General features: G+C 40.5%; 1 protein-coding gene across 4 annotated transcripts in view; it reads left to right on the forward strand.

The window, feature by feature from the left end:
* Positions 1-7,719: 7,719 nt before the first annotated feature.
* Positions 7,720-23,769, forward strand: part of RNASEH2B (ribonuclease H2 subunit B) — a 64,297-nt gene continuing 48,247 nt past the window's right edge. For 2 of the 4 annotated variants that reach the window (XM_024231047.3, XM_002824285.4), the window contains exon 1: positions 7,720-8,951. In XM_024231047.3, coding sequence (XP_024086815.1) covers positions 8,888-8,951 — 64 coding nt within the window. In that variant the 5' untranslated portion in view covers positions 7,720-8,887. Of the gene's footprint in view, positions 8,952-11,830; positions 11,969-20,016; positions 20,174-23,769 lie in introns of those variants that run through there. The other 2 variants (XM_063714914.1, XM_054529052.2) reach the window with 2 other exon arrangements.

A 23,769-nucleotide genomic window follows, 5' to 3' on the forward strand; every position in this document is an offset into this window, starting at 1 on the left:
TAGACATAAACTCCAGGAGGGTAGGTATTTTAATATGTTTTATTTATGGATTTAATTCAAGCAACTAGAACAGTGTCTGGTACAAAGTAGGTATCAATAAATATTGATGAGCTAATTCAGATTCGTCCAGATCATGAGAGAGAGAGAAAAAGAGAGTGGCCAAGCATCAAATACAAATTTATAGGAGATTCTAGTGCATTCTTAAGTTATGTCCTGTCTTTTATGAGAAACTTCTAACTCTCCTTTGAAGTAGCTATTCTTTTTACATTTTCTCCTTATAGGGCCCATTCCCATCTGGCTCTACAAGATATTAGAGCAACAGCTTCTACTAACTTCTAGGAATTCATCCAGAAGAGTGTATTCAAAGTCAAAAAAAAAAAGGAGTCTCTGTTTACAATTTATAGTCTTAATATAACTAATCTAGGCAAAATCATCAAAACATGTGCTTCTGCTGAACTTATTTATCCAACATGGAAAATGAAATAGTAAAAAAAGGTCAGAAAATAAATCTTGGGGATAGTTGGTTTACAACATAAAACTAAGGAAGAAAAGTAACAGGATCAGTGCAATGGGCCCAGTTTCCCCCGCCCCTGCTGGAGTTACCACATTTAGTGAATAAACTGTGGAGTTGGCTCTGCTGCTGAGGCAGGAGTGTTATGTACTTGGGCCATCTCATTTATTTCCCGCCTGAAAATTTCCAGCATAGCCAGAAAGACAGGCTGCTACTTGCACCTAATGAAGTCAACAATGCCTTTGTGTACTGACTCCAAAAATCATAGCTTGATCTGGACATTGTTATATGAAGCATATGTAAAGTAGCTTCTGTTTTTCAAGAGTTAGATTATTATTAAATAAATCATTTCTGGAAAAAATGGTAGAAAGTCACTTCTGAGTTGTACATGGTTACCACAGGAATGTCATTTGGATGTTTGCTCACGGAAGACACACCTGATGTTAGAAATAAGAAACAGAGGCCATTTCAAATACATTGACGTCATAAAATAGCAAGCAAGCAAACAAAAAATGCACAAAAGCTCAGCAAGGGATGTCTAAAGATTTGGCCACTCCCTTTAATCATCGTCCTAACCTCTGTTATTTATTTAAAATACTGTTCAGATTACGTAAAAAACAAAAAAAGTATTTTTTTCTTCTATCCCCAAATTTATACCTTCTTTGTCCCAATCTATACTTATGGTCTGAGCAATGTGAACATCAATTCAGCTATAAAGCTCCTTTTAACTCAGTGTTTAACTCTGAAACCAGAAATGTTGCACCATAGCTTGTTCATACTTCTTAATTTTTAAAATCTTAATCCACATTTTAAGTAGATAGCAATATGTCTAGAGAGTGCCCAGCCACAAGGTGACAAAGAGTCGATTTCATTATAGGCTTGCCACTTTTTTGTCAATTTAGTCACAATTTAATCAATTACTGCCATTGCTATGGAAATTACTACAGAATGAATATTGTAGTCTTTAAGTACAGAGCAATCCTTTTACATTTTAACTCAATATTAAATCCTTTTTAAATATCTGGTTTCTTCCCAAATCCAGAACAAAAGATGCTTCCTTTGTTACAATCTTCACCTCTAGTATAATCTTAATAAGAAATACAAAAGACTCATTTATTCTGCCTAAAGGTTTTGATAAAGGTATTTTTTAGAATGTGCTGCATGTTTACGCTAAAAATAGAAAAATTATAAGCACTTTTAAAGGATAATCTGTTTATTAATTGAATTACATTATCAAAGAATTAGAGATATTTAGTGAACAAATGAAGAAGACTAAGTTTTCAGAAATGTTGCTTTTGCATGATCAATATAATTGCAAAAGTCAACATGAAATTGACATTATTCTGTAGAAGTTACAACACTTTCTCTTTAAATACTCAGTCAATATTACCTATTTTTGCTCTTAAGCAAAACATTGGGTGAAATGCTCACATTACCAGAAAAATCTGTTAATCTTTGGCAAGAAACAAACCATATTTAGTACTTGCATTTCCTGTTTTACAGATGTTTTGTTAGAATGAATTAATAAAATATCTTATTACTATTTGAAGAGTATTTTACTTATAGTGAGAAAGCAGCAGATATGAACAGCTTTGATTTTAGTAACGTGTCTCCTTAAGCCTCTTAATTGTAGAGACTGTTGGTAAAAGTAATTAAGATTTACCAAAAGAGAATCAGGATATCATTGTTTAGGCACCTAAGAGGAAAAACAGGGTAAAATGAAACCAGAAATTAATAGTATTTCCACCATCAAATTAAAAATACTAAACATTTTAGAAAATATATCACAGTTGAAGTGATTCAAGTGCAACTATGGTTGGACTTTAGTAACCACCCTTTTATTCTTATTATTCTTTTTACCTGTGATCATATTTTCTATAAAAGTTTATATCCTGCTTCAAAAAACAATTTTTTAAAATTTTGGTTTCCCCATTTATTATCATGTTAAAAAATGCATAGCTTGAAAAAAATCTCAAACACACTGCATTGTAGAAAATATTAATAACGTATGTAAAGCAAATTAGGTGATAATAACTAGGACATCAAGTTATTAAAATTATATGAATTGTGTGATGGTTGCTAGGGTGCCAGGCAGCAAAATGTGTAATTATCTGATTATCTGATTTATTTAATTCTGGTAGTCTATCTCTACAGATACTTCAGCCAGAAAAGTATACTTTGGATCTTGAATTACCTGAATTTCTAGCTACCTTGATTCTATATAAATATATGTAACACTTATAACTATATACACACACATACACATATGGAAATGTGTAAACATAGCATCAATACTCTTCAGCCAAGGAAGCCAGGAAGTCACCTGTAGTTGAACAAGTTTGGTTCATTACTTGTTGCAGTGAGGAAGAACACACATCACGGAAATCATTGGTGTTTCAGTAAAAGGGTATTAGAAAGGACCTTATAGGATTTGGGCTTTGATTGAGTGATTTGAGGCAGAGTCTAAGGCAGCAGGGATTCCCTCTAGATTGGATGCTGTTAGAAAGTGGAGCAATTCTGTAATGGGAGATCTCACTTACTCTTATAGGAAGGAGAAACTATAGTGAGAATAAAGTTGTCATTGGTAAAGAAGTAGCACTCATTTTGGCCAAGAGATAGGATGTTTGGTACTTCATGGGTGGCACAGTGACTTGCTTTTGTCTGTGCTTAGACAAAATTATGAATGGTCTTATTTAATCATATGGTCTCAAAGTAGCCTGGTCAGAGGCTGGTTTTCTGTGAGATGGTTCATGTCTAATGGGAGAATCACAGGGTCTGCCTGTGAGAGCCAGGCCAGCTTCTGGGTGTCAGGGGCTGCCCTTTTTCCTTCCTCAATAGCTTCAGTCATTCTTATCCTATGATGGGCAGATCTCACAAGTTTATGTGTACCTTTTTGTCACACTGCCAAGTACAGTTCAATTTTAGGTTGGGTTGGTTACGAGAGAACAGAAAGGGAATATTCTTCCCAGAAATAATGATTCAGTGCTACTCATACTCACTGGTCGCCTTTCTACATAGTTGATGCTCTTGAGAGCAGACTCTTCTCCCAATCTGATGCTTGAGAACTATGGTGCTTTTTCTATTGTCACTTGATGAGCATTTGATGGCAGGAAAATTTGGTAGAAAAGAACAACCTTTTCTCCTGAGAAAAATGATGATAAACTTGGATTTTAATTTTAATTTTGTTTTGAAAGAAGCAATCTTAAGAGATTTTTAATATAGAGGAGAAAATATTCTTCCACTACCTTTAATACAATGTCTCTCTGCTGTAATTACCACTAAGCATTGCTAAAGGTTATTTGGCACTGAATTCTTCTCCCCTGCCCCACCCAGTTTTTTTTTTCTTTTTTCTCTTTTTACTAAAAACCAAACATCTATTGTTTCCAGCATTTAGAAGAGTCTCAAATTTTCTACTCAGAGGTGTTAAAGTTGCTGCTCCCTTCTTATTCTTTGAAGAACAACCACTTGTCTCTTGTTAGTGTAACTAGTACAGACTAGTACTGCAAGTAATTCACAGACTATTTTATGATATACTGGATGTAATCAATTTGTTTTGATTTATAAAATTGGGAATACCACAAGCCACGACAGCCTAGCTATCCGCATAAATATTTACTCAAAAAATATTTGCTGAGCACATGCTATGTTTCCATATTATTTTGTCCCAGGCATGGGGACACCAGGGAGGGAAGGAAGGTGAAGAGCCCAATCTCTGGAGTCCTAAGTCCTGGGTTGGAATTCCTGTTCAGCCACTTGCTAGTCATATCATCATAGGCAGGTACTTGATCTCTCTCAACTCTACATTCTTCCTCTGTAAAATGTGGGTGACTCAATATTACTTACCCTTAATGTTGTTGGAGGGCTGAAAGAGGTCATTCGAGTTAACTGCTTAGTGCAGTGTTCAGCATAGTTAGTACTCAGTGAAGCCATTGTTATTTTTTGACAATATAGTGGTGAATTACTAGATGCTATTCTTCCCTCAAGGAACTGACTGCTTCCTCTCGCTGGTGAAATTGGAGGCATCTCACTTATTCTTGGGAAGGGTATTAGGAGGCAGGAAGAGAAGGCACTTAGTAAGACCTGATGGATGAGTGAGAGTTGTCCTGGCAGTGGTAAAGGGTAAGGGAGAAGGGAAGGAATGATGCTTGTGGAGAACAGGATGGTCTCAGCGTTGAGGACACAATACCAAGTGCTAGATGTGACAGAGAAGAGAACCACAGGCAGTTCCTTGTGGCCACACTGTGGACTGGGTGGAGAGCGACATCGGTGGTGGGAAGTATAGCTGGGGAGTCCAGCCAGGACCGGATCTCAAGGGCCATGTGTTGAAAGCTTAGCACCTTAGACTTTACCTTGAAGATAACAGGGATCTGGAGTCAGCCTATCAGTAATGGTACCCTTTTCAAAAAGGTACTTACATAATTTTTTTTAATGATAAAGGAAATTATTTACAGAAAGGGCAGAGTTCATTGTTTTCTCATTCACAGAGTATAGCAACCGTTACCCATATGAGCCTGGGCCTCTCATTTAATTTCTCCTGCCCCTCATTCCTTACCCATTGCTTTCTCCCATTCCTCTCCATATTAAAGACACCCATATTTTATTTCAGTCCCAGGGTATATGTGCAGGATGTGCAAGTTTGTTCCATAGGTAAACGTGTGCCATGGCAGTTTGCTTCACCTATCACCCCATCACCTAAGCATTAAACTCAGTATGCATTAGCTCTTTTCTCTAATGATCTCCTCCACCACCACCCTCCCCTTACAGGCCCCAGTGTGTGATGTTCCCCTCCCTGTGTCCATGTGTTCTCATTGTTCAGCTCCACTTACAAGTGAGAACATGCGGTGTTTGGTTTTCTGTGTCTGCATTCGTTTGCTGAGGACAATGGCCCCCAGCTTCATCCATGTCTCTGCAAAGGACATGATCTCATTCCTTTTTATGGCTGCATGGTATTCTGTGGTGTATATGTACATTGTCTTTATCCAGTCTATCATTGATGGGCATTTGGGTTGATTCCATGTCTTTGCTATTGTGAATAGTGCTGCAATGAACATACACATGCATGTATCTTTATAATAAAATGATTTACATTCCTTTAGGTATATACCCAGTAATGAGATCACTGGGTCAAATGTTATTTCCAGCTCTAAATCTTTGAGGAATCACCACACTGTCTTCCACAATGGTTGAACTAATTTACGTTCCCACCAACAGTGTAAAAGAGTTCCTATTTCTCCCCAGTCTTGCCAGTATCTGTTGTTTTTCTTTTCTTTTTTTTTTTTTTTTGAGACGGAGCTTTGCTCTTGTTGCCCAGGCTGGAGTGCAATGGTGTGATCTCAGCTCACCGCAACCTCTGCCTCCCAGGTTCAAGCAATTCTCCTGCCTCAGCCTCCCGAGTAGCTGGGATTACAGGCATGCGCCACCACGCCTGGCTAATATTTTTCGTATTTTTAGTAGAGACGGGGTTTCTCCATGTTGGTCAGGCTGGTCTTGAACTCCTGACCTCAGGTGATCCGCCCACCTCAGCCTCCCAAAGTGCTGGGATTACAGGCGTGATCCACCGCGCCCGGCCTCATCTGTTGTTTCTTGACTTTTTAATAACCACCATTTTGACTGCCATGAGATGGTATATCGTTGTGGTTTTGATTTGCATTTCTCTAATGATCAGTGATGTTGAACGTTTTTTCATGTTTGTTGGCCACATGTATGTAAAGACACCCATTTCTTTATGTGCTTGACGTGGCCTTAAACATGCATGTATCCTTATAAAATACATCGTGTTGTTCTTTGTGCCTTTTAAATTTACCTACATGGTATTCTGCTAAAAATAATTTCCTGCATCTAAATTTGTTTCTTTAGATACAAAGCATCTGTTTGTATATGCATACCGATCACTGTGTCAAACTGCTGTATAAATAGCCCATATACAATACACATTGTAGCATAACAGTTTGAAATAACCTAAATACTGCACACTAGGGAATGGATAACTAACCCTGGTACACCAGCTGTGTTAAATATCATGCCTTCATTAACAATGATACTTCTCGATATGAAGGGGCACATGCTTATGACAATGTTAAGTGAGAAAAGCAGACAAAATAGTCTAAATTGTGACAAAAAAACACAAAAATATACATTAATACAGCCAAGGGCTAGAAAGGATCAGAGAAAAATGAAACAGGTATGTATGTCTGAGCAAGGGAATCATGTGTAACATTTCTCATGCACAGTAGCTCCCCCTATTTGAAGTTTCGCTTTCCAAGGTGTCAGTTACCCCCAGTCGACCTTGGTCCAAAAATATTACACGAAAAATTCCAGAAACAATTCGTAGGTTTTAAATCGTGCAGTGTTCTGAGTGGTGTGAAGAAATCTTGCACCATTCAGCTTCGTCCTGCAAAGGACCTGAATTCTCCCTTTGTCCAGCGGATCCACACTGCAGAAGGTCCCCTCCTTATGAGTCACTTAGTAGCTGCAAGAGTAGTGATGCTGGCATACTGTGAGAATTATTCTATTTTATTATTATTGTTGTTAATCTCTTACTGGGCCTAATTTTCAAATTAAACTTTATCACAGATATACGTGCAAAGGAAAAAACAGTGTATTAGGGTCTGGTACTATTTGCGGTTTTAGGCCTTCACTGGGGGTTTTGGATCCCATCCTACAGGAATAATGGGGTGCTCCTGTAGCTGTTAGTAAGACAATGGTGTGCCTGGGGATTTGTGCTATACACCACAGCATCTTCTACAGTCGTTTTGGGGGAGAGGGAAGATCAGAGCAGTACAAATCTGCTGCTCCTTGCCCCAAAACTGGCAAGAGGCGCCTTTCCTCAGCCAGAAAGGCCTCTTCTCCACCAGCTGTGTCCTGCAATCAACTGCAGCTGTATTTGTCTCACCCCATGGGAAACAGGTTTGAAGTTAAAAACCTTTTCAGAGGGCCGAGATAAATTTAGTGCTGCTAAATTTAACTATCTTCAAGATTAAACATGAAAAGCAAAGTGCATGAGTTATGTATATTATTCTTTCAATTGTGCAAAAATAAGACATTAACTTGTTTTTGCATGGAAAAATTCTGCAAGAATAGAGAAGAAATGTTAACAGTTACCCCTGGGATCTGGGATAAAAGAGAGACATCATGCTTTTCTTTAAAAAAAAAAATTAGGTTTTCGTGGATTTTTTTTTTTTTTTTTTTTTTTTTTTTTTTTTGACAGAGTCTAGCTCTGTAGCCCAGGCCAGAGTGCAGTGGTGGGATCTCGGTTCACTGCAACCTCCATCTCCTGGGTTCAAGTGATTCTTGTGCCTCAGCCTCCGTAGTAGCTGGGATTACAGATGTGCACCACCACACCCAGCTAATTTTTGTATTTTCAGTAGAGACGGAGTTTCACCTTGTTGGTCAGGCTGGTCTCCAGCTCCTGACCTCAGGCGATCCGCCCGCCTCGGCCTCTCAAAGGGCTGGGATTACAGGCCTGAGCCACTGCGCCTGGCCCATGCTTTTCTCTAAAGTATGAAAGGAATTTGTACTTTCTTCTTAAAAACCATGTACCAAACAGCACTTTTCAATTAAAATGTTATTTTTAAAAGTTTAAGTCCCCAAATTTCATGGCTCTAACTTTTTAAACATCACTTTTTAAATAAATGTCTAAATTTTTCTCATTATACAGCGTTCTCCAGAAGAACAAATTCATATTCTGAGCCCAAAACTGTGCACCTCTTTTAGTGATGAGGACGGAGTCCAAATTGAGGACATCCCTTATAGCTCACAATGCACACATATTCTCACATCAGTAGCAACATAGAATGCAACTGATGACCAATATATATTCACAAATAATTGAGGACCATGGCTAAGAGTTGCATTCGGATTCCGATGTGACTGCTATTGTCCTTAACACGGACTAGCTCCAGGTGAGTCCCCCGGCCCCAGGGGTGTGGCGGGCGTCACCCGTTGTCCGGGCACACACCCCGCAGACCCAATCCTAGCCTGCTGGCTAGACCATGGAGGGCCGCTGGGTGCAGCGACAGACCGCGGGGCCCCGGCGACCCCGCCCTGCGCCGCGTCACTCGGCGCCCTGCGGCGCGCGGTGAGCACCTACCGCTAGCGGAGCTGCGAGGGAGAGGCCGCGGCCCCTTCCGGTTGCCTGCGGCCCCGCGCCGGCATTCAGAGCCCCTCGCCTGGCGCTAAATTTAAAAACGTAACACGAGCAGCAGACTGGTCTTGGAAACGAAACGAAACTCGGCCCCTGGGCCTCCTCCCGGGCGCTGCCGGTCCCTCAGCGCGCCGCGCCACCCGGAACAGACCCTTCTCCCGCCATTTTCGGCGGGGCTGGGAGACTGAGGCCCGCGGCGCTGAGCCTGCGGCGCCCCGGAAGAAGCGGGCGGCATGGCCGCCGGCGTGGACTGCAGGGACGGGGTTGGCGCCCGGCAGCACGTGTTCCTGGTTCCAGGTAAACACGCGCGCCCGGGCGGCGGGGGCGACCCAAGAACTGGCGGAGCGGCCCGCGACCCCGGGCGCGCGGCCCCCAACCCCGAGCGCGAGGCCCCCAACCCAGGTGGCTCCCACTACCCGGCCCGGCGCGGGATGGGATTCTCTCTGGGAGAGCTAGCCCCGCATCTTGGTCACACGTCATAGCAAGCCGCGGTTTTCAAACCCGGAAGCGCCGAAAAGGAACGAGCGTGTTTCCCGGGCCCTGATCCCCGGTGGCTCGGGTGGGCGGGTGGAAGCCGACTCAGCCTGAGGGGAGCCACGCGGGTTCCGGGTCACCGGTGCGCTGCGGGCCCCGGAGGTTTCAGCCCTTGGTGTCCCCCACCTGCAGATGGCCCTGCTTCTGTGATCCTACTGGGTTGGAACCAGGGATCCAGTAGGCTCGAATTGGCCTCAGACGGTGCGCAGTTTTAACAAGAAAGCAAAGGGACAGGCCTGCGGTGGCGAGGCAGGAGGGAAGCGGGATGGGAATCGCTGTTAGGCCAAGGGTAGTTCAAAGCGATTCAGCAGAATAATGACCACAGGATTGCTGGAGCCGGGCCTTTCAGCCCCCGTGTGGATGATGACCGGCCATCCAGGACATGCGAGGGCTTGGGACAATGGACAGCCAGTGCCACACAAGGAAGGACCGATTAAATGACACAGTTAAAGGAATTTGGCCTAGGGAGTGCAAGCCAGAAAGGTTTGGTCTTTTTATATATGTATAACATTGGAAAAAAGGAACATCTCCTGTTCCCTGTATTAAGTTTTGAGTTTAGCTCAGCAAATGCAGAGTGTTTGTTGCAGTAAATATACTGATAACAATATTCTTTCCCAGGAATTTCGACTTTTATGATGGTTATTGAAAATGTTTACATGACAGGCTGTCAATAATATTTTTTGCCTCTAAAAATAAAACGTAAAGTGTACGAATTTTAAGTATGCAACTCACTGAACTTTTCGTATACACCACCCTAGTAACCATCCCCCAGTTCAAGATGTAGACTGTTTCCAATAACGCCTCATGCCTGTTCCTAGATAGCCCCAGGAACCTCTATGCTGACCTCTGTCACCAGAGATTAGTTTTGCCTGTTTGGATAAGAGCGTGCCCCTTTGTGTCTGGCTTCTTTCACTCTGAAAGATTCATCCATGGTTTGTGAAATTCATTCATGTTGTAGCAGTCGGTTGGTTGGTTGGTTGGTTAGTTTTTTCATTGCTGCTTCTGTTTAATTGTATGAGTATCCATACTATGTATCCCCTCTACTGTGGATGGACATTTGGGTTGTTTCCAGTTTGCAACTATTACAAGTTACACTTCTCAGAGCATTCCTTTAGGTGGCTTTTGATAGACATGGGCACTCATATCTCTAGGGTGTATACCCTGGAGTGGAATGGCTGGTTCTAGTACTTGTGTGTAGAGCTGTAGTTGACAATGTTAAATGGTTTTCCAAAGTGGTTATACTGATTTATATTCCCACAAGCAGTGTATGAGAGTTCCCATTGCTGCACATCCTCAGTAAAAACGTTTGGGTGGTAAAACAGCTAATGCAAAATTCAGGGTTTTGACAGAATCTCGCAAAGGGCTACCCGTATACATGCTTTTCATTAGAAAAATCATCCTTTCTTCTCACTGCGTCACATCAAGACAATTAGATTTTCAGGGTAGGAACTCTAATCATTCTTTCAGAATCAAGTGCATTATTGTTATTTCAGATATACACAGTAGCTGGTTATAATTTGAGCTTCTTATTTTGTTGTTCTGTTTAATCAGTATTGACATCGTCATTTTAAAAGTATGTTTGTGTCCTTGTATTAAACACAAAACCCTCAAAAGAATTAAATATTGATTGTATCCCTGAAAATTGTAGGTTTTAATATATCTACTGCTGGGTTGTGGGAAGAGTTTCAGTTGAGTTTCTGTTCAGAGCTGAGATCTACTGTGACCTTTTAAGGCATTGGGGGAGGCTGAGCAGCTGTTGGAACTGCTAGAAGAGCTGTGTGGTCAGGGGGCAGGAACTCTTAGCAGTTAAAAACTTGAGCTACCAGCTCCTGCAATTCTTCCTTCTGGCCTTTAGTGCCACCTGCAGGCTCTGAGGGTACAACAAGGTTTGATAGCGACTGCAGTGCAACACTAGTTCTCAAACTTGAGGGCATCATTTACCTGGGGAGCTGGGCCTCAGCCCCCAGAGATTCTGGTTCAGTAGGTCCTGGGCTGGGGCCAGAGAATGTGCATTGGTAACAAGTTCCCAAGAGATGCTGATGCTGCTGGTCCGGAAACCTCTGCCCCCACTCCAGAAACCACTGCAGTAAAGACTTTGGGAACTAGATTGGGATATAAGAATGACAAGCCTCATGTTTGGCCCTCTTTGTGGTGGGCCAGAATTTATATGGTCAAGGAAGTGCATGTAAGTGCAGAGTGTGAGGCTCGTCTTCCCAGATGTAGTTGTCGTCTCTTCCAGAAGATGAGAAATCAGCCTGCTTAGTTACACATTCAGGAGTTGGAAACGATATGCCCTTGGCTGAGGGTGCACCATACTCCAGTAAAGCTGGGCCCTTAATAAAGAAAACAAAGATTATTAAACATTTTTCGAAAGTATTTGGCGGAGGCGGCCTGTATTCAGTTTTAGAACACTTGGGATCTGAAGAACTTACTCTGTGTACTGAAAAGTGAGCAAATGAACCCACAGGTCAACAGAACTTTAAAGGGATTTATCCATGAGACAAGGGTAAAGATGCCTAACCTTGCAATGATACTTTTTTCCAACATTTAATTCATGCTGTTCATCGAGTTGCCTGCCACAGCACTGTGTTATATCTTGAAGGATATATTTAAATGTTTGATACAGGTATCTTTGCCTCTAGTTTTCAATTTGTTTGGAGAAGCTGGCTATCTCAGATAAACAAATCTGGAACTTGGAAGAGATACTTGTGAGATATGCAGACTTGGGACGTTGGTTTTCACAGGCTGGTGAAGACAGAACCGTTTCCCATTTCAGCAAGGCAAGCATTTCTTTTAGTTTGGGATGGTCTTAAATGTTTCTGTAAAATGGCCTGGGAATACTAGCCTGTTTCCAGTTTTAATTTCTATAAGAGGCCATTAACATCTTTACTTTTTGGAAAGTAGTATAAGTTTCCGTCCCTCTTTTTCTGCCCTAAAAGTAAATGTTTGAGTCATATTTTTAATATTTTTCTAAAGTCCATTTTTCTTGTTAATGCTACTAAGTTGGGATGTACCCAGGTGTGAGAGGTCACCTGATTCATTGCGTTTAGAAGACTGCATTTATTGCTGTTGGGGGCTGAACAATTAATTGGGTTCATCTCCAAGGAAATATTAATTGGGAAACCCTAACATTGTGTATTGAAAAAAAAAAAAAGAAGAAAAATCATTTCAGGCCTATTAAAACAAAACTCATTTGGGTTCACTTAGGCTGATTAAAATATTCCTTAATCAGCCCCCTGATTAAACAGTCCTGAGGTGAAACTGGACCTCAACTCGAATTTTCAGTTAGAGACAAGTTTTGCAATAAAGTTATCCCCCTTTATTTCATGAATATGCATGTTAAAAAGTATTTTAGGAAAGATTGCACTTATTATTTATTTCTCCACAGAAAGCAGTTTCATGGAGGTAGAGGATGGGTTGCTTTTTGGGAGATAAGAATCCTTGTCTACCTTCGACATTTCAAATACAATTAACAGCTTTTTATGTGAGGCATCATGATAATCACAAATGATTATACCAGAGCTGTCTCTCCAATTGGAATGCAAAAATAGATGTGGAAGGACTGTATAAATTCATGCATTAGAACTATGTTCTAATTAAAGGATTTAAAAAATAAACTAAATTTAAAAGGAAAAACTAATTTTCTTATTTAATGATGGAGAACATTTATATTAATGTTATTTCTGATTATAGTCTTGAAACTTTTTTTTTTTTTGGTCCACCAACTGGCATAATTGTAGCTTTTTATAAGTCCAAAGAAATGCCTCTTGTTTTGGGGGAGGAAGAAAAGTAAAGGTTTAAAGTGTATGGCAAAGGAAGAACTACTATAGATTTAATGCACTTTTCAGTGACACTAAAAAACACTCTTTTCCCTTCTTTACCTAATGGCTCATGGTTAATCTCAGAAGAAAAAGTTAAGCAGGATTTTTGTTCTTTGTCAAAACAGTATGTATGTATATGTTTGTGTTTAGAAATACACGTGAGGGCCGAAAGCTTCCTTATTTTCAGAAGAGGTGAACTTCACTTGGCACATGATAGAGAACCTGGCCAATTCAAGTGCTGATTTTAGACAACCTCGGAATAATTAAGCTCAGCTTTTTGGAAGGTGTGTCGTTTACCGAATAGTCTACTGCAGGCAGTCAGCAACGTAGGAGTCTCAGAGTTTTCCAGCATAGAGCATGTTTAACATTTTCCACATGAATCTCAGTCTGGCTTTGTTTTTGCAAAATGTTTTTTGGTGGGACCCGACTGACCTTTCTCAGATGGCCACTGGATCCGCTCCCCTTGCTATCTATCTGAGCACGTTCTGAAGTGGATGGACTTCAGTTGCCAGTTGGTGTAATCAGGCTGTTTCCAGAGTCTGATCTTGTCCCTTTAGTAACTGTTCCAAAATACTTAGGACATTTATAAGTAAGAACTCATGACTCCCACATATTTATCCTCCAGGTCAGAAAAAAATTCATAAAAGGAAAGCAAGCAGTGTTCGTGATTTTTTATATGAATAACAGAATAAGGACTGCATGGATTCTCCCACATCCTCTGAGCTTTAACTGTGATGTTAAAAAACAAACAACTCAGTCAGTGTGCTCCAAAGCCTGGCTATAATAACACAGACTTAAAAGCTAGATTTATGCTATTTATTAGCTCTGTGTCCTTGGGTGGTTTACCTCCTCACTATAAAGCCTCACTTTTGTCATCTCCACAGTGGGGAGAACAGTACCAGTCTCGTGGGGTTGTTATCTGTGATTTGAGTTACTCATAAGCTTTCTTACACCTCAAGCTTTTAGCCCTGGGCCTGGGACAGAGTAGATATTTCAATAAATATTTACTGAACGAATAAAAGTCTCACATTCCATTTCTTCCTGCAATGTCTTTGCTTATTCTGCTTTTTCCTCCCCTTCTACTTCTATCCAAATTCTACCCTTTCCTCAAGTTTCTGTTCAACTGTGTTTTCCACAAAGCTAAGCCATTTGCTCCAGCTCAGCTTCTCCATCTTGACTTTGTGAATGCCTGGAATCCTGCCTGCTCTTCACTTTATCTACTTGGCAAATTCCTACTTATCCTTTAAACCCAGCTCAAGTATCACCTCTAGCAGGAAGCCTTCCCATGGGCGTCTCCTCTTGTTACTGCCCAGGTTCGTGGTACCTGTTTGACCACCTACACATTTCATCATGATTATTCATTTAAGTGCCATTTTTATATAAATATGTATTGAACACCTAATACATGCCAGGAGCTAGAGAGAGTCCAAGTGTGTTTTCCCTGAGTGGCCATTTTGCTTCTCAGTGTGGGCACCTCAGCCTTCAGCTTCAGAGCACAACCTCCAAACAGTGGGGCATGTCACGTAGGATTTCCAGGCCTTTGTTCAGAGCTACCTTTATGACTTCCTTGTCTAAGGATGACTGTTTGCTAAAGCAGAATGGGCCACCCCGTGGCAAGGCGATGTAAGGGATTTGGGGCTGCATGTTCTGGTCCCTGTTTCATTATCTGTCCCCGAAACAACTAAGCTGGAGGCTGGCTGACTCCTCCGAGGGCCTAGGTCTGAACATTTGGTAAGGCTCTCCTGCATGATCGGCTACCTTTGCCTGATTGTTTTCAAAGGTTTTTTGTTATTGTTGTTGCCTTTTAACCTTCTTTTGACCAGTTAACTCTACATTTACATGTTTTTCTCACAGTGGTTTTTTTTTTTTTTTGATAACTTTAAATAATTAGAATGATAATACTTACCCAGTATAGAAATTTTAGTAATACGGGGAAAAAAAAAACTAATAAAATAATTTGTCCATCATCCTCACCCAAAATAAAAATTTTGGAGATACTTCTTTCCAGTTTTTTCATGTTGTTTACATTACAAAATGAATTCCAATGTTCTTAAATTTTTTCTTAATTTTCTATTTTTGCCTTTATTTCATTGTTTACCCTTACTACTTATTTAATGTAACACTAAAACACTCAGGGAGATTGGAGTTACATGAAAGTTTATATGGTGCTGTTCTACATAAAATTGGAGAAAGACAGTTCAGTTGATTTAATAGAGGTAGGGGCTGTTTTTTTCCTCTTAATTTTGGTAAGGACAGAAACTCACACAGTGATATGAACCAAGTTGACAAAGAGAATTTGTATTTTAGGCTTTGAACATTGAAGAGGTGTATTACTTATTGCTTCAGACAGTAGACAGTACATATTTGGAATGGGTTATCTTTGAAAGTGGATAAAGATTGAAAATACAAATAGGTGCAAAAGAGGTAAAGATACATTTGCAGAGCTGTATTGGACCCAATGGCAAACTAGGATGTTTCAAAAGTCATTCAAAGCAGGTTACATTTTTGAGGACAACCATACCCTCCTGCAAACATCCCTTGCTGTGCTTTCCTGAAACCGGATACTGGTTTGAATAGCCTGTGAGTCTGCCTTAGTATGGAAATTGCCATTTTTTAATGTGGGGTCAGTGCACCTGGGTTGTGTGTTACAAAACCAAACATGAACTTCTTTGGGAGTTCCTTAGCAGGTTCACATCTTCCCAGGAAGGAGCAGGGGTGGTGGCGTGGTGGAGAGCATAGGACATCTGGCCCTAGCGTGTTGCAGCAGCAGGAGTCCAGGGTTTCTGCCTCTGTGAGTGTTAACTTCCTCTTCTCAAACTGACTTCCTCCATTTAGTGGAAAACTGGTTTCATGTGATTCCCAAGCTACAGATCCCCCGGTGTCTGCTGGGAGGGGTTTCTCCTCTTAGTTCCAGTTTGAAACGTTTCAAAACAGCCTTCTGACTGGTCCTGCTGTGGTCACATGCAGTCCCACCCTCCACCACCTATTGTGGCCAGGGAGGGGCAGGCTGTAAGCACAAGGTGGGAGAGGAGGAGGACAAAGTGGGCACTTGAGGCTAAAGAGTGCTTTTCCGGAAGAAGGAAAGGGTACAGGATAGACAGCAGAGGAACTAGCTACCACATCATTTCACCAGTGGGACTCTGAGCTCTGGCCAGAAACCTCAGCCATTTGTGAGCCGTCTTGCCTATGGCCAACATTAGGGGTTTCTCAGTTGCTGGTAGTCTGTGTGACTGGCTTGTATATAGGTATAGCAGAGGTTTATTTGTGTGGAGAATTGGGTTCTAGTTGTAACTTATACTTGCCTTCATTTAGTCAAAGTTTGTATAATTTTTAGGAAGCCCAGCTTCTAGGCCTGCAACTTCTAGCTGTTATAACTTTGCAAAACACTTTCATATAATTGTATTTGACCCTCTTGATGAGCTTGGGAAGCAGTTAAGGCAAGCTTTATTATCACCATTTTGCACATCAGGAAACCAAGACTCAGAAGTCAAATAATCTGTCAACATACAATAGAAATCCAGTGTCAGAGGCTGTCAGCTCTCTCAAGTCCTTTTCCAGGACTCCTGCATGTGCCAGAGGCCACTCTGCTGACTGAATAATGATACCTCACCACTGTGGGAGAGGCCAGAGGACCAGGAACGGCTGGTCTCAAACTGCTCTCAGTTTGATGACTGGGGACCAGACATACCTCCTTCCCTGGAACCAAACCTGGTTGTTCTCAGTCACCCCAATCAGGTCTGTCTTTTCTAGCACTCCAGAATTTTTCCTGCTTCCCACATAGTTCATGCTCCACCCATGGTCCATCTCAGTATGTTTGCTGGTCTTTGTGGCTCTGAGTTGGCTGTGAACCTGAATTTTTTTATTAGCTTCTTCTCCAGTGCACAGGCTGTTCCTAGAAACATGGTTGTTGATAGGGACAACCCTGAAAGAATGGAGATTTTGTCTTCTATGTTCCTGCTGAAGGCTAGTTTCTAATTTTTATATTTATTTATTTATTTATTTAGAGACAGAGTCGCGCTCTGTCGCCCAGGCTGGAGCGCAGTGGCTTGATCTGGGCTCACTGCAAGCTCCGCCTCCCAGGTTCACGCCATTCTCCTGCCTCAGCCTCCTGAGTAGCTGGAACTACAGGCACCCACCACTACGCCCAGCTAATTTTTTGTATTTTTAGTAGAGACGGGGTTTCACTGTGTTAACCAGGATGGTGTCGATCTTCTGACGTCGTGATCCGCCCGCCTCAGCCTCCCAAAGTGCTGGGATTACAGGCGTGAGCCACTGCGCCCGGCCTCTAATTTTTATTTTTTTCTCCAAAGCTTCAAAAGAAAGTTACACTTAGAGGAACCTATTACTTCAGTAATCACATAATTTTCCTGGTGCATGTCTCTCTTGCTTTCTTGGTTTGTGTCTTGTAGTCTTTGAAGAAACAAGAGCTTCAAAGCCAGGAAAATGACCCAGATCTCTTTGACAGCAGTGCTAATGTTTTGGGAAGTGAAGGCGTGTAGTTATTACTGAAATTAGTGTTCCTGGAAGCTGCAAGTTACTTGAAAATTATGCTGATTTGTCTTGCATGCATTGTATTTGTGTCCTACCAAAGTGTTTCCAAGGAAGTGTCTGGCAAACAGGCAGGAGGGTGCCGGGGCAGGGAGAGGGGGAGGGTCTGAATATATTCTGATGGCTGAAGTCTAAAGAAAATGAACTGGAACCTATTTAGGACATCATATTGCATAAGCATGAGAGTGATAATCTCATCTCTCTTTTTCTTTTTTCTATTGGATCTTCTTAAGAAACCTGAATAGCCTTGATATGATATCTAAAAATAAAATAAATGGTGCTTTGATGTCTGTACTTTCTTCTCCATGTAACAGTGGGTGTATGTTTCTCAGAGTTTATCTCCTATGTGCCAAAAATCAGAGAGACTCAGGAACAAGTGTCCATTGCTTCCAAGTCATAAGAACAATTGGCAAAAATCACTTGTCTCGTGTCGTTGAACTTTAAATGCAGTGAAAAAACTTGTCTTAACCAAGAGAGGGATAAGAAAGAGCTGCCAAGTTTGAAAAACCTGCTGATAAATAACTTCATACCAACTGTACAACAACCTGTACTATATAGTCTGTAGATGAAAAATCATGTACCATTTTGGCTTGTACAATACTTTGTGGCTAACTTTAAAAAATACGGAATGGTTAAGTCTGTGCATTAATACGTGCTGTGTAACCTAATTTTTCAGCATTATAATGTCACAGATATCTGGGGGTGGTGGGGAGAAGTATATGCAGCTTTGTATGGAATATACACAGCTCTCCCTCCTTTCTCTTCCTTCTGCCCCCTGGCTGTGTGGTCTACTGGCTGGATTGCAGTAGCTGGATTGCAGCTGGTTAGATGACTCTGCTGGTTTTTGAGGATGAGGAGGACAGGACAAGAGAGGGAAAGTTTTAAATCTTTATATCATAGGAGAATAGTCATGTCAGGATCATTGTGTTTCCAAGCTGCTGTTTGTGCTTTTTAAGTTAAGAGGTATGGGACTTCAGATTAAGAGTTTCTTTACAGTATTATAGTTTAAAACGTTGGCTCTGGATAATAGTTGACTGAGTTTAAATCCTGGCTCTATAGTTGACTTGCACTCTGACCTTCAGGCAGGTTTTTCATCCAAAAAAGTGGAAATTAACATAGCACCTATTATGTGACCAATATAGAGGACTTAAACAGTGCCTGGTAGACAGTAAATGGCCAATACATATTAGCTGTTATTTTTGATTTTACATTCATTAGACACAATTGTCTCTTTGTCACTGGTATGTTTTCTTTAAAGTACAGATGTCAGGAAAGTAGCAATCAGAGATTCCTTGTTTCTTGAGGGTGTTTTGTTTTGTTTTGTTTTGTTTTGACAGAGTCTCGCTCTGTCGCCCAGGCTGGAGTGCAGCGGCGTGATCTCGGCTCACTCTAACTTCTGCCTCCTGGGTTCAAGCGATTCTTATCAAGCGATTCTTATGCCTCAGCCTCCCAAGTAGCTGGGATTACAGGCATGTGCCACCATACCCGGCTAATTTTTGTATTTTTAGTAGAGCAGGGTTTCACCATGTTGGCTGGGCTGGTCTCTAACTCCTGGCCTCAAGTGATCTGCCCACCTCAGCCTGATTTCACAGTACTGGGATTACAAGTGTGAGCCACCGTGCCCAGCCTGTGGAAGCCCAGCAGATGGAAAATTTGCTGCCAGAGTTAATGGTGACGAGTGGGACATACAATTGAATCTTTACAGGGAATATAGAGACCATGAGATAACTACTCTGGAATCAGTTAGTTTTAAGGAACCAGAGGGGCAGAGCTTGAGATAATTGGGAAGTTTAACATGTTATTAAACCTAAAATGGCCAGCAAGACTGATAGCTGCTTCTCAGTTGTCTGAGTTTTTTCTTTTTTTGTGAAAATACTTTTTTAACCAGCATGACTTATGTCATCTCTTAGATGAGAGAAAAGAATAAAAAAGACAAAGTGTATAGCTACTCTTTTAAAAAATAGAGTTGGAAGCATAGTTTTGGAAGAAGGTGTCTCACATGAGTCAATTTTCTAGACAAGTGAAATTTGGCTCTTTTAGTATCAAAACTTGCTTTTATAGTTTTTTATTGAGTTTTTTCTAAACTTGAACAATTCATTTATGTTATGTTTATTGAGTATATCTCATGTGCCAGAAACACTACTGGGTACTTTACATTACCTTGATTTTTACATATAAAATGCATTGTGTTCTGGCTTTTAAACAAGATACACTGGTTCTAATTTAATATTTTCTTGGAAGACTAATTGTTAAGCCGTTATGTAACTCTGTGCTTAGATTTTGTGACTTTTATATTTTGATCTTATTATTCCCTACATGTTCTCGACATTTTCCACGTAGTTGAGGGAAGGGATACTGATTGTTAATTGATTATTTATTATGTGTTCTAGGCACTTTCACATACATTTCATTTCAATCTAACAGAAACATGTAAAATAATTATTATTATACCCATTTTATAGATGAAACAACAAACTACAGAGAGGTTGAGTATCTTGCACAGAGTCACACTGCTGAGTGAGGAGAGGAGCTGAGATTGGAGTATGGACCCATCTGACTCTAGGTCCGATGTTCTTTCTATGCTGACATCATTGAAGAAATAGACATAAGTTAAAAGTAGGTTTATAGATCATGACCCTTCCTCACACTCCCTCTCTCTTTTCTAATTCTTTCCCATTACTCTAAAAGCAGGGTTTTCTTCTCTAATTAATTTAGCTATTCTTCACCTGTGCTAAATGCAAGTAAAAGACAGCAGAAGTTAGAAAAAGGGTGGAGCCTCCAAACCTGTTGAGTGAGAGGCTGGTCCATGAAATGACCCAGGATTTGCTCAGAGTAAATGGAAACTCTTTAACTTTGATAGAGTTAATTTATAGTTACAAGTAATTTTGTGTGCCTAATACCAGGTATAGACTAAGGAATTTATCAGAAATATTATAGTAAATGAGCTCTTTTTCTCATACCAAGTCTTCAAAGTTCAGTGAGGGTAAATCCACCCTCCCATAAAAGCAATGAAAACACTAGCAAAGATAGCAAAAAGCAACTTTTTCAGAACCCCTGAAATTAGCCAAAGGCTTCCAATAGTTTGAGAAGTGTTTATTCAAGAAAATCTTCTGAATCTTATTAGGAACAGCAGGGTTTGTGGGATTGTAACTTGAACTACTCCCATTTCCTCTCCTCAGCTCTGTAGTAGCCTTGAAAACCAGCAGCCTTGCAAACACGGTACTTGTAAAAACCAACAGCCTTCAACCATTGGCTAGGATAGGCCTGGATGGAAGATCCTCAAGAAGTCCCATTCCCAGAGCATTGTCCCTATTTGACTTTTCTCACAGCTCCTTGGAAAAGTCTCATTTGCAGGGCATAGTTGTTATTTGACCTACCTTGTAGCTCAGAGCTTGCTCTGTTCCCACAGAGCCCTATCTTCAGGGTATTTGTCAAAAACAATCAGTGACAATCGTTTAACATCATAGCTTCTGAGGGGTCAATACCAGTTGCGCAAGTAAAAACCTGGCCAAAAACTTATGGGTAAGATATGAGGAACAAGATGTCCATAAGGGGCTTTTAAAAAACCCTTGACATATTCCTAGAGGATTAGAAGGCTACACACATATGCAGGGCTATGTGCATGCTCAGAAGGACCTGAGAGGGCCTCAGTGTCTCACCTCTGACTGACCATGAGGTCCGAAGAAGGCAATAAATACAAGCTAAGGCAGAAGATTAAAGTGCCCAAGTGTTGAAGGTATGCCTCAACACACACACTGGACCCTTCAGCAAAGATTGGATCACTTATTTGTTCACAGCATCAGCTAACCACTAAGCTAACTAAACAGAGACATCAGTGGCTGCACACTGCAAGAAATAAACAGACTTTACAGAATTAGTCCAGAAAAGTCACTAAACAAACAAACAGCAACAACTGCAATAACTACAAAAAAACAGCAACAACAAATCCTGGGGAGTTGGGAGAGGAGAGTCTGATTTCCAGAATTGCCACATTTATTATTATCTGAAGTGCTCAGTTTTTTTTTTAACAAAAAGCATGAGACATACATACACAAACAAGACAGTATGACCCATACACAATAGGGAAAGTAGTCAATAGAAACTGTCTCTGAGGGAGCTGAGATGTTAGATTTATTCTGCAAAGATTTTATTCAGCTACTATCAACATAGTCAAAGAACTAAAGAGCACCATGTCTAAAGAATGAAAGGAAAGTATGACAATGAAGTTTCACCAAATAGAGAATATCAATAGAGAAATTGTAAAAGGATCTAAAGTCTGGATTTGAAAAGTATAATAACAAATGAAAAATTCACTCGTGAGCTCAGCAGCAGATTTGAGCTGGCAGAGGAAAGAATTAGAAAACTCAAAGACAGGCCAATTGAGATTATCCAGGGTGAGGAACAGATAGAAAAAGAATAAAGAAAACTGAACCTGAACCTAGTCCCAGAGACCTGGAGGACACCATCAGGCCTACTATTATATGCATTATGGGAATCTCAGATGAGAAGAGAAGGGTGGAAGAGGAATATTTGAATAAATAATAGCCAAATACTTCCCAAATTTGATTTAAAAAATACTTGTCTGTACAACTAATGAGTGCAGGAAACTCTAAATAGGATAAACTCAAGGAGATCCATACCTGTGTGTGTCATAGTCAAACTGTGAAAAGACAATCTTGAAAGCAGTAAAAGAAAAATGACTCATCAAATAAAAGGGATCCTCAATAAAATTAACAGCTGACTTCTCATTAGAAGCCATGGTGGCTGGAAGTGAGTGGGATGACATATTTAAGGTGCTGAAATAAAGAGAGGCTCAACAAAGAATTCTATATCTGTCAAAATTATCTTTCAAAAATTAGGAAGGAACCAAGACATTCTCAGATAAAGGGAAAAAATGTGTCACTAGCAGACCTGTCTCACAAAAATTATGAAGGGAGTCCTTCAGATTGAAAGGATAAGGCGCTAGATGATAACTTGAATCCACAAGAAGAATAAAGAGCACTAGTAAAGATAAACACAGAAATAAACATAAAAGCACAAATATATTTTTGTAACTCTTTTGGGTGATAGATAACTACATAAAGCAATAATTATGAACTGTGTTAACAGGCTTATAATACGTAAAGATGTAATTTGTATGACAGTAGCACAAAGGAGGAGAGGAAAAGGAATATGTGCAGAAAACTTACTAAATACTCTTGAAACTCAGTATTAATCTGAACTACATTGTGAGTTAAGATACTAATTGTAATTCCCAGGATAACCACTAAGAAAATAACTCCTTTAAATAAAAGAAACAACAAGGTATCAAAAATGGTACCCTAGAAAACATCTATTTAACTCAAAATAAGACAGTAATAGGGGAATCCAAAGGAATATGACATACAGAAAACAGAGCTAAATGGCAGGTGTAAATCCTACCTTATCCTACCTTATCCATAATTGTATTAAATCTAAATGCACTAAGCACTTCTATTAAAAGGCAGAGATTGGCAGAATGGAGGGAGGAAAACTCCTGACCCAATTATATCCTATCTACTAGACACACTTACACACACTTTAAATTTAAAAACAAAAATAGGTTGAAAATAAATGAATGGGAAAAGATATACAATACAAACAGTAACTGAAGGAGAGCTGGAGTGGCAATACTAATATCACATGAAATCAACTTTATGATAAAAATTATTACTAGACACATAACAGTCTATTGGGAAGATATCACAATTATAAACATACATGCACCCAATGACAGAGCCCCAAATTACATGAACCAAAAACTGACAGAACTGAAGGGAGATATAGACAATTGAACAATAACAGTGTTTTTTTAGAGAAGGAGTCTCAGTCTGTCACCCAGACTGGAGTACAGTGGTGCAGTCACAGCTTACTGAAGCTTTAACCTCCTGGGCTTAAGTGATCCTCCCACCTTAGCCTCCCGAGTAGCTGGGACTACGGGCACATGCCACCACACGTGTATTTTTTGTAGAGACAGGGTTTCACCCCATTGCCCAGGCTTGTCTTGAACTCCTGGGCTCAAGCAATCTGTCCACCTTGGCCTCCCAAAGTGCTGGAGTACAGGCATGCACCACCATGCCCAGCCAAGATTTTCTTTTTATTACTGATTTCAAAGTATTATTGTGATGTATAGTTTTATTCCTGTTTCTTATGCTTTGGGTTCATTGAGCTTCTTGGATTTGTAGTTTTCATCC

Source organism: Pongo abelii, chromosome 14 (genome assembly GCF_028885655.2).
Source record: "Pongo abelii isolate AG06213 chromosome 14, NHGRI_mPonAbe1-v2.0_pri, whole genome shotgun sequence".
In the NCBI taxonomy this organism is placed as follows: domain Eukaryota; kingdom Metazoa; phylum Chordata; class Mammalia; order Primates; family Hominidae; genus Pongo; species Pongo abelii.